We start from the raw sequence: 11,233 nt of genomic DNA, 5'->3' as shown, positions 1-11,233 counted from the left end.
AGGCAGTGGCCGGTGGTAGCAACAACTGTGGTACAAATGGAAGGCAGACTGTCTCTGTTGATTGGCCAGTGGGATCTATGTTTGTTCTTTCTTCATTCATTGTAGGCCAAACCTGTATAGAAACCTTTCATGTAGACTCCGCGGTACATCTTGTGTTCTTGAGCTTGCTTGAAGATAAAAAGCTGCTCGCGTACTGGACAGATTTGACTGATGTAAGATTAGTTGCCCTCCTTATCAACTCGTCTGTTTTGCAAGTTCCAGGAACGTCTGTATGGCCAGGAACGCAGACAGTGACAGCTTTGCCAGCTCATTTAGAATGGCTCCACATTCAGTTGCGACTTTGGAGAAAGTAAAGGGTTTTCCAAGAACAGGTGTTATTTTGTATAGCCCGCTATTTCGGTTGATGTCCCCTTTGTAGCTGTCATTTTTTGATATTTGACAAGTAGAAACTACGTCATTAATAAAAATGGAACGATACACGCTTAAACAACGCATTGAAATTATTAAAATTCACTTTAAAAATGGTAAAATTTTGGCAGAGACGAACATTTTTGAGTCATCGTGAAGCACCTTGTCGGACCGCAATACAAAAATTGGTGAAAAAATTCGAGCTGTTGGGACAAGTTAGTGATGTGAAGAATAAACCCGTGCACGTCGCTCAAGAACAGCCGAAAATATTGCTATTGTAGCCGAAAGTGTTGAAGAAAACCGAGGTTTGTCCATTCCTCGTCGTTCTTTGGAATTAGGCATTCCACAAACGTCATTACACCCCCCGTATTTTGCATAAAGATTTGGGTCTTAAGTCTCATAAAGTCCAGTTAATACTAGAACTCAAGCCGGCCGATCATCAACAACGTCGTGTCTTTGCTGATTGGGTCGTTAAAATGCATGAAAATGATCCGGAATTCCATCGAAAAATTATCTTGAGTGATGAGGCCCATTTTCACCTCGGTGGATTCGTCAGCAAGCAAAATTGTCGGGTCTGGGGCTCAGAAAATGCAAGAGTTATTGTTGGAAAGCCTCTCTATCCTCAACGTGTGACTGTGTGGTGCGGTTGGTCCGGCGGAGTCATTGGACCCTAGTTTTTCGAGAATGAAGATGGAGCAACAGTTACGGTGACTGGATGGCGCTTGCAAGAGATCCTTAACGATTTTTTATGGCCGGAATTGGATGGAATTGATCTGGACCACGTTTATTTTCAATAAGACGGTGCTACGTGCCACACAAGCAACGAAACCATTGATCTTTTACCAAAATAACACCTCTTATTGGAATACCCTTTATTATTGCGCCGTAGAGATTTTATGGCTGCTTGACCTGATGGCAATGATTGGTTCCTGACCCACAACGCAGCCACTTTTATAGCTTTTAGTTTGCATTTCTAGCTGTTAGACCTCAATGATAATTAACTCTTTTTTAAGGCTTACGAATCAGCACTGAATTCAGTTGCTGAATTGAATGTCGTTCCTATATTTGAAGTGCGTGACATGCTTTCTGATACAAATTTGCCCATAGAGTTTTGTTTGCTCTTCTTAGGTGCATACAAATATTCACCTGTTTTACGCTCGCATGACTAAAAAATTACGTCAATATAATTTTATTACCGTAACCCAATAAATTTTAAAATAAAATTGCTTCTCTAGTACAATATGCGCTGCTCGTGCCGTTGGCAGTCTCCTTCATTGAAGACTAGAAGCAGTCAGTTTGATGTATTTGCTACAAAATGTGCGTTTCAACATTATTCGGAATTCTTCAAATCGGCTTCTATGTGATTTTTGTGCGCACCAGTGCATCAGTGAGCATTCATCAGCTTATCACCCAAGCAAATACAACTCAATCCAACCCGCTGGAAATACTGCTCACATCCATTCAAAATGAGCAAAACTTTAGCACAATGGTGCTGTGGCGCCGTAAATCAACGGATTGCTTTGCTGAACTCTCCAACTGCAGCACCGCAAAACTCATCTTCAACGGCAGCCACTCGATCTACTTAAATGCGCATTACAGTCGCGAGCTTTTAACGCTTGTGTGTCTTGACGATTTTGTCGACCTTTGGCTGCTTGAAAAGATGAGCGACAGCTTGCGCCATATGCGTGAAACGAGGGTTTTGTTCCTGCTAAAAAATTTTACTACTTCGCAGCAAGAGTATATGCGGAAACTTTTCAGCTACTGCGATCAGCAACAAATGTTGAATGTTTTGGCTATACGTAAGGATTTCGCAACAACCGGACTTTTCTACACATTCACCCGCTTCCCTAACTTCACCATGGACGAAGCTCAGTGGCCGAGTTTGTACTACCCACATCGTCTCAAAAATCTGCATGGTTATGAGCTGCGCACCATGGCTTCGCAATCGGAACCGGGCTCTATTGTCTACACAGACCATCAAGGCCGAAAGCGTAGTTCCGGTTACGTGTATCATCTCATTGCGACCTATGCTGCGCAGCTTAATGCCAGTCTCACTTATAAGATGCGTTTGAATGCGGGCGCCAGCATTGAAACCTCGATCTTAGCAAACCTTACCGGTGCTTACGAGTTGGATTTACCGATTTGTTTGCAAATTCCCGTAGAAAATACGTCGCTGCATGGGCTCTCACACATAGTGGAGATCAGCAATTGGATGCCTATGCTGCCACGCAGCGGCTACATCGAACGCTGTGAAATCTACAAACACATCTTGAGTAGAAATACTTCCATAATAGATGTAGTAATTTTTATTATTTTCTCTCTACTCTACATTTGGATTACCAATGAAGCTCATAGTGTGCGCAGGCCCGGCAAGTTTCCTTACAAGGAGTTGTTCTTCAACGATAAAATATTTCGTGGCGTCATTGGACTCTCCTTTCAATTGCGTAAAGAACGCAACTACAAATTTTATCTGCTCTACTTTCTAATCTTTCTGCAGGGTATCATTTGGAGTACCGTTTATTGCGCGCAACTCAATGGTTTCTTTAGTCGTCCGCCATCCGGTGAACAAATCAACACTTACGACGATCTCAAGATGCGTGACATACAAATTGCTATACCTCTGGAGGAATTTGAGTTGCTGGAAAAGTTCATGTCCAAGGCCTTCATGCGTACCTACAGAGACATTTTCCTCATGATACCCGAGTTGCGTGATTTCTATGCGCTACGTAAGAGTCTTAACACACGATTCGCCTACTCGACTCATTCGGAAATCTGGGCAATGGTTGCACGCCAGCAACTTCACTTGTCACAACGCCTATTTCGTGTCTCAGAGGAGGTGCAGTTTCATCGGCAGACTTTATTGGCGGTACCCTTGGCCGAAAATAGCGTTTATCGCGCTTCGTTCAATGCCTATTTGTTGGATATGCAGGCGTATGGTTTCTGGAATCATTGGACAGCGATGAGCCTATTCGAAATGGTCGAGGCGGGAAAGCTCAGCCTGGAAGATTTTGTAGAACCACTCGGTGATAAAGCGCTACAATTGCGCGATCTGTATTACATTTGGTGGATCTATATTTCGTGTATTGCCACTAGTTGCTTTTGCATTCTGGTGGAAAGTTTGAATCAGAAGCTCAAGCGTGACGGTCAACAATACTTGGCACTGCTATGGAATCAAATTGCAGAACGTTTGAATTGGAGAAATAAATTTAGTAATATGGGAAATATTGTGTGATGAATAATATTTGTTATAAAAATAAAATTACTAATCAATGTTGAAAGAAGACTTCACTTAAATTATGAACTTTCAAAACTAATCTCTTTAAAGCAGAGCGATTCAAGTGATCCAAGTATTTTACACATTACCGTAAATTTTTCTGAGAATTCGGTTTATTTGTAGGCTTGAGTGTGAAAAAAAAATAAGAATAATAAAGAGTAAACTGAAAATAATTAAATAAAAATTTATAATTTTGAGATTTATTCTTCAAGAAGAATAGAAAAAAAAACAGTTTAATTTTACGCTTTTGCCTTTTGTAATGACTAAATGTTCAAATGGCTATGAGTGAATATGGCAACTTCGTAATTGCTCCGTATACATACCATACATACATACACACATTATTGTAATGCCATTTTTTATACATAATACAAGGAAAACTTTTGAGCATCTCCGAATAGTATTCATTCGTATGCTCGTTTTAATGAATCTAGTTTTTAAGAGACGGCAACACTATTCAAAAATATCTTCATAATATTGAAATAACAACAATTTTAAACAGGTGGCAACCGTCTGCAAAAATATTTGCTGGAGTAAGCTTTCTTACATTTCTTGCAATTGACACCGATACTGAATTGTTTTAATCATTTATTTATTGAATTTAAGCTTTAAACAGGTGGCAGCCTAATCGAGAATATGTTATATGTTAAGATTTGATACCCCCATTATTATATTCGGCTTATTTTGTTACTTTTTACTGAATTTAATTTAGGAAACAGGTGGCAACTCTCTCAAAAATACTATCGCAATTAATCCTTTGTTTACCTGTGTTTCAATATTTGGTTGAACTTATTAATTTAATTTGACTTTTTTCACAGGTACAAACAAGTGGCAACGCTCTACAGAAATATTTTGGAAAATAAACATTTTTCATTGGGCACTTGCATTTTAATATCTGATTTAACTTATTCACTTTCTGAAATTAAATTTTTAACAAGTACTTACATTTTCCAACAAGTGGCAACGCTCTAAAAACATGTTTTCGTAATTAAACCTTTTTTCATCGGACACCTGCACTGTAATATTTGATTGAACTTATTAATTTAATTAAAATTTTTTAACAGATACAAAGAAGTGGTGGCGTATATTTGCGAAATTAAACCTTTGCTTACCTGTATTGTAATACTCGATTCAACTTATAAATTTACTCAAACTTTTTTAATAGGTGCTTAATTTTTTAAACAGGCGGCAAATAAAGTCGAAACTAAATCTTTGTTTACCTGTATTGCAATATTTGAGTGCACTTATTTGTTTACAATAAATAAACTTTTTAATAAGTACTTAAATTTTCAAGTGGCAACCCTCTACAAAAGTATTTTTGAAATTAAACTTTATTTCATAAGACTGAACTTATTAATTCACTTTTTTTACAAGTACTTAATTTTTCAAGCAAGTGGCAACCCTCTCCAAAAATATTTTCGAACTAAAAACTTTTTTCCCTACACACCTGCGTTGTAATATTCGATTGAAACTTTTACTTTATTTAAACTTGTTTAACAGGTATCATACAAGCAAGTGGCAACCCTCTACAAATTATTTTCGAAATTAAAACTTTTTTCCCTAGACACCTGTATTTTTATATTTGATTGAACTTATTAATTCACTATAATTCAAAGATTTAACAGAGATTAATTTTCAAACAAATGGCAACCCTCTACAAAACTATTTGAGAAATTAATACTTTTTTTCATCAGACACCTGCATTGTAATATTTGACCAAATTAAAACTTTGAACAGGTGGCAACCTTTCCAAAAATATATACTAAGTTACGATTTTTCAAACCTCCTTCCTTGTTTCAAACCTCCCATACTGTTATCCAGTTTATTTTATTACTTTTTATTGAATTTAATTTTCAAACAAGTGGCAACCCTCTACAAAAATATTTTTGAAATTAAAACCATTTTTCGTTAGACACCTGCTTTGCAATATTTGATTGAATTTATTAATTTAATTCAATTTTTTAACAGGTGGGGACTATCTTAAAAGTGACATATTTTTAATCCTGCCAAACCCACATACTTATAAACCTTCACACATATAATTTTAATGGGATACAAGGAGCTTGTTTTTATTTTTTTCTCAAATATGTTTCTTAGAAAATACATAAAGCAAATATTATGACAAATTTGTTGACTGCCACTTTTAGGGGGAAAAAGATATTTTTTATGTTAAGAAAAAAAACATTTTTTTTGAAGAACCTCAAAGTTGCTTCGTTAAGTAAAGTAAACTATTTTAGAGCATAAATCTTAAAAGTAAAAATTACCGAATCAATTGGCTCCCATTCAGAATTTCATTCCTTTCTTGTCGCCTATGCAAATATGAAGCAAATTGGGTAGTTTTTTTTTTAGATACATGAAAACCACACACCAAAAATATGACATTTATGTAACTAACAAAGAAACTACTTTAAAATTTCTCATAAGTATTAACGTCACAATGAAATTTTAGAAAATAAGAAGCAAGCCGGGTAAATAAAGTTCTACTTCGTCCGAACTCTTCTAAGTAAGCGATTGTGGCTAAATCGTAGAATTGAATAAAAGTAGTAGTTTGCCTAAAATGGAAATATTAAATTTTTGTATTCTCATTTATTAATATTTGTAGATGTATTTACGTAATAGAAATACTCACAATATTTACCTTATCTCTCAAATGAATTTCAATGGCCAACTCCCTCACTCACATGAATCAAATTGCAACTCAACTTTTCTCTCATCCTTATTCCTCATGCTTCCTCCTCTTTCTCAATTCGAATACACAAATTTCCACAATAAAAACAACACTGCTCACACCCAGTCCACAGAGTAGTAAGCAGCACGGCAACGTCATATCTTCCACATGAATATCGTGAAAGTGCTCGATGCTACTATTGTCCTACAGCGATAATTTTGCAGTTGCCCACATATCCATGAAAGTCATTGTGCGCCATTGTTCCAAAAGACCTGTTTCGATTACTCGAAGTATCATCTTGTTCAAGGGCTCCATTAGGTATGAATTCTCAGCCAAGGGTATGCTCATCAATATACGGTCAGAAATCTTTAAAGTTGGTGCCAAACAGAATACTTTTTTTTCGAATTTTTGTTGTTGTAACTCGAAAATGGGCCAAATTGATTCCGGCATACTATAGCCATATGTTGTGTCGTACTCACCACGATGACGCTTAAATGTTTTGGTATCTTCTAGTTGCATTATATCCTTGAATGTTTGACTGAAAGCAGGTCCCAGACTTCTTTGTACTATTTCGACTTCATTGCCGTTAAGCATCACTTTTATTTTAGCGATTCGCAAATCGTTGAATGAAAGAATCCTCGGCTTTAGTGGAGGGCTCGTGAACAACGATTGGAAGTAAGCTGAATACAGGCTGCTAACAAAGAGGCCGAGTAGAAAGAGAAAAGTGTAAAGTATTTTCATTGAAAGTATTGGACGGTTCCGTATGAGTAGAGATAGACCAAATATGCCGCGGAAGATATTTTCATTAACTAATACATTGACCAAATTGAAGTCATTTGACTTCTTGAAGAATTTATGATTTATAAAATTGTCCAGAATTGAGAAGATCAAACCCAAAATCGCTAAAATTGTGATGACTTGGGTCGTGACGACCATCAAGTATATTTTCGAATATTCAACCGGTTGCGGACATGGCAATACAATAAACCATTCAATCGACTCCAAGGTGTACGACATATACGGATAGGTGGTCTGCACATCAAAAGATGATGGGCTTAAAGTGATTGCTATGTCCAAAATACCTTCCGTGACATAATCACTCAGAACGCTCGAATGTAGACCGTCACCTGGTGTGACTGGATGTAAATATTGGAATGTGACATTGTACTTTTCCGCAAAGGCGATCATCAGACGGCCAATGTAGCCACTCAAATGTTGTTGACCTGAGGCGTCTTCATAAATCATAGTACGTGGCTCAGTTTGTCCCGGTAGAGTAATGAAAGTTTTCCCTTGCAGATAAGTGTAATGACAAGAAAAGTAGCTCTGCGTTTGGTTCAATGGCTCGGGCAACCAATGTCCACTGGGAAATGGGTAATATCGATAGATCAGTGATTCTGTGTAGAAGTCATTGAAGATCGCGATCACATTCGACATGATTTGAACTTCCAAGTAATTCCGTAACGTAGTTAGAAGCGTGGGCGAGGGTTTTGCGACTGCGATGCGTAAAATAATGCGAGTCTGACGTCTATGTTGTAAGTTGGCGGCCATAATGCTGAGTAGCTTGAGATTGAGCTGTTCTTGTAAGCAAATTACTGTCAGAATGTTACTGTTGAAATGGTCCTTTAGTTTGTCTTCGGATGCCTTATAGCCGGAGACGAGTATCAACGGTATTTTTAAGTGCTTCCACAGTTCGTCAATAGGTAGACAACTTTTGTTCGCTGTTTGTAAGAGAAAAAGTGTATCAAAGGGATCCTCTTCGTAAACCCGACTTAGCGTATCGAGAAACGGATCATCCACTATCATGTCTTGGATGCGTTGTAAATGCGCCGAGTCGGTGGTGTTAAGCAGAAAAAGCAGCACCAATAAGAGTAGATACGACATTTCTTGTAGCCGAATATTTCAGAACTAATTAAGATGTCAGTTTTTGGGGTAATATTTATGTGGTTGCAAGTCCTACCCAGCCGTTAATTAGCGTGCGACTTAACATCTGTCAGTGACAGCGCTAGTTTAATTGACTTTAAATGAAGCTGTTCATTAATCAAGGAATAAAAAAACCCAGTTAATTATGTTCTCATATTCTGCACTAATTGCTTGAAATCTATAATTGTATTTTCTGCGCGACTAACTAAAAATAATATAATAATAGTTTTTATAGGCAGCGCTCAACAAATTTTACATTGTAAAATATTCACAAAAAACAGCAAAAAATACGCACACATGCATATGCAAACATTCGAAACTGACCATGCAGCAGATTTGGTTTTATTATGGTATCATAGAGTCAAGAGTCACAATTTTAGGCGAGTGACCCCATCTTTTTCCAATAGCGCCTTTCGATCCATACAAAGCTACTGTTGCATTCCTTATCCTTTCCTCAATGCTGGGCTTCCATGTTAGTCTTCTGTCAAGGTTTAAACCGAGGTATTTCACCTTGTCAGAAAGCACCAACGGAGCGCCCCTATTGAGGGGAGTAGATGTCTGGATATTTTATATTTCCCGATAAGAAAGATGAGTTCCATCTTGAGAGGATTTACCGACAAACCGCTCTGCGTTGAGATATACATACCTGCATCATATCTTAAAGAGTATTCACACACTTGCCACTAACAATTAGTGCCACATCATCCGCATAAGCAATCAACCTGCAACCCCTTCTCCGAAACCATTCAGCAAGTCATTGACAATGACAACCCAGAGATCTGGTGAGAGAACTCTGCCTTGCAGAGTGCCCTTACTTATCTGTCGGCGGAAAGAGATGTCACCCCACTCAGCTGCGACCATTCTGTCGCTAAGCACTCTGTAGATAAACCTCGGCTCTGATCCCCAGTTTATCCAGAGACTTGGTGAGGGCCTCAGGGAGGAGATTATTAAAAGCCACCTCAATGCTGAGGAAGTTGTCCACTACGAATTTCTTCTGATAAAGGGGCTTCTCCATACATTTCACAATTATATGCAGAGCAGATTTTGCTGAGTATGTTGGGTATGCGACAAACGCCCCCGAGGATTTTCGCCTCTTATGTGCTTAACCAGCAAACAGTCATGGATGCGAAAAGTTATTGGTGCGCTTCCCAAGCTGATGTTACAAGATGTTGGATTCATCAGAGAACGACTCCTCGCCTCTCATCGCTTCTCATCGCCCAACATCCCGATTCGTCTCTCAAGTACCCAAAGAGAGTGAAACTCATATGAACCTTGAAGACTCATGAAAGACCTCCATGCTTTCTCAGAAGCTTCTCCAAGAGACCCTCTTAGCCTTCCTAATTTCGGACTTATAGGTTCCTAGCTTTATCTTATAAAGCTCCCTTCCCTGAGGAAGACTTAACTCTTTTAGCCCTACTAAATAGGCGTTGGCACTAAACCCTAAGTTTGAAGAGCTCAGTTGTCCACCAGGGCGGGTTTTCCTTCTAAGGGAGCATTCTAAAAAGAGAGAGCTTTCAAGACGCAAGCTGCGATACAAATCTCCACACCTGTCGATTGCTCCCACCGTGATCTAGATTTTCCTCGGTGCTTCGGAGAGAATTCTCCACATACGGAGTGGCTGATTACAAAATGTTAGCGCAGCCCGCGGGCCATCAGGATTGATACTAGTAAGATTCTGATTATGACATACTGGATTTGAAGCGGCTCGAACAGTGTAGCTCTGTAATATGAGAAAGCTGCTCAGCCCTATTCAAACCTGGTAGGGCGTAGTCTTTGGTGACTATGTAGGTTGAGTTGAGATGACTCCCCATAAGTTTCGGTATGAAATCTGGCTCTGAACACTGGACATAATGAACAAAACTAAATAAAACCACAAAAAAAAAAAACAACACGAAATGATAAGCAATGTAAGCTAACTGAATACCGAAGATGAAGAAGCCTTTACCCGGAGAGCCGTTACAAGAAGGTTGCCCTTACAGGAAACAGTAACAACCGAACTCTTGCAGCGGGTCAATGCCGTACAAACAGAATGACAATTCATTCGAGTAATGAGCTCGATGACATAGTGGGGACACTGAGATCCCGTCTCAACAAGGACGTTACCTAACAGCCACAGCAGAAAGCGACACCAAACTCGGATAAAGGCGCTTCGGCCCCTCTGGCAATGACCCCAAAGCCCGGCACGCTATTCGAACAGGTAGAGCGTCTAGGAAAGGCAATGGACGGACTACTTTCATATGTCAAACCGCGCGAAAATGTCCAAGGAATATTAGAAGAATGTGGAGTATAATAAAATACACACACGCTGGCATGTCCATGCAACTCGAAGCCGAAGATCGAAGGGCCAGGCTGATATCGACCCCGGTGCGAATAGAAGTGGCATTCCCCAAATATTTATATGGAATGTTTATGTTATTGCAACAAAACCAACAAAAAGTAAGTGTGAAACTGAAATCGCCTACATCTTTTCGAAGACTCGATGAACCTAAATATATAATTGAAACTCCCTCTTGAGCTATATTCGCAGTTTGAAGCCTCTAGCGCATTGGCAAGTTGCTACTTAAATCTATTTAAGTGCTCACTAATGGCAATCGAATCACGTCAGCTCTACTCTACATGAACGCTTAATGAAATTTCTAATTTGCCCTTCATAAGACTCATCAATCAGTGACTGCTTCAAGCCATTCATCAACACCCAAATAAATACTCAAGCCAATAAAATTCTTGGTTGATTGAAAATGTTTCCTTCCGTAACATATTTGACGACACTTCAATTACGATCATTTTCCGCATGATAAAATCTTGCACAACGGTAATTTTATATACATAGATTCTGGCATTTTAGGTCATTCACATATTAGCTACTAATGTTCCTGCTTTCGGATTTCGGTAGTAAAATTATATGAACAAGCAAAACAGTCTTAGCAGCCTTCTTAAAGAGTAAAGTACGAGTCTGCGGCAAA

At 38.6% G+C, this 11,233-nt stretch overlaps 2 protein-coding genes across 2 annotated transcripts; one reads left to right on the top strand and one right to left on the bottom strand.

Moving 5' to 3' along the window:
* Positions 1 to 1,723: 1,723 nt before the first annotated feature.
* Positions 1,724 to 3,640, top strand: LOC129243619 (uncharacterized). The gene has a single exon (XM_054880773.1). It carries the CDS (start codon positions 1,724 to 1,726, stop codon positions 3,638 to 3,640), a length of 1,917 nt encoding a protein of 638 aa, XP_054736748.1.
* A 2,914-nt stretch (positions 3,641 to 6,554) lies between these two features.
* On the bottom strand, positions 6,555 to 8,231 carry LOC129243618 (uncharacterized). The gene has a single exon (XM_054880772.1). The coding sequence runs from the start codon at positions 8,229 to 8,231 to the stop codon at positions 6,555 to 6,557; it is 1,677 nt and encodes a 558-aa protein (XP_054736747.1).
* Between the last annotated feature and the right edge of the window lie 3,002 nt (positions 8,232 to 11,233).

The sequence above is a fragment of the Anastrepha obliqua genome, chromosome 4 (genome assembly GCF_027943255.1).
Source record: "Anastrepha obliqua isolate idAnaObli1 chromosome 4, idAnaObli1_1.0, whole genome shotgun sequence".
Classification (NCBI taxonomy): domain Eukaryota; kingdom Metazoa; phylum Arthropoda; class Insecta; order Diptera; family Tephritidae; genus Anastrepha; species Anastrepha obliqua.
The sequence above is the reverse complement of the archived record's forward strand: the minus strand, read 5'-3'. Positions and strand labels throughout refer to the sequence as shown.

Bases quoted from the DNA above. Each gene is read 5' to 3' on its own strand.
- LOC129243619 (XM_054880773.1), top strand. From the start codon at position 1,724: ATGTGCGTTTCAACATTATTCGGAATTCTTCAAATCGGCTTCTATGTG.
- LOC129243618 (XM_054880772.1), bottom strand. From the start codon at position 8,231: ATGTCGTATCTACTCTTATTGGTGCTGCTTTTTCTGCTTAACACCACC.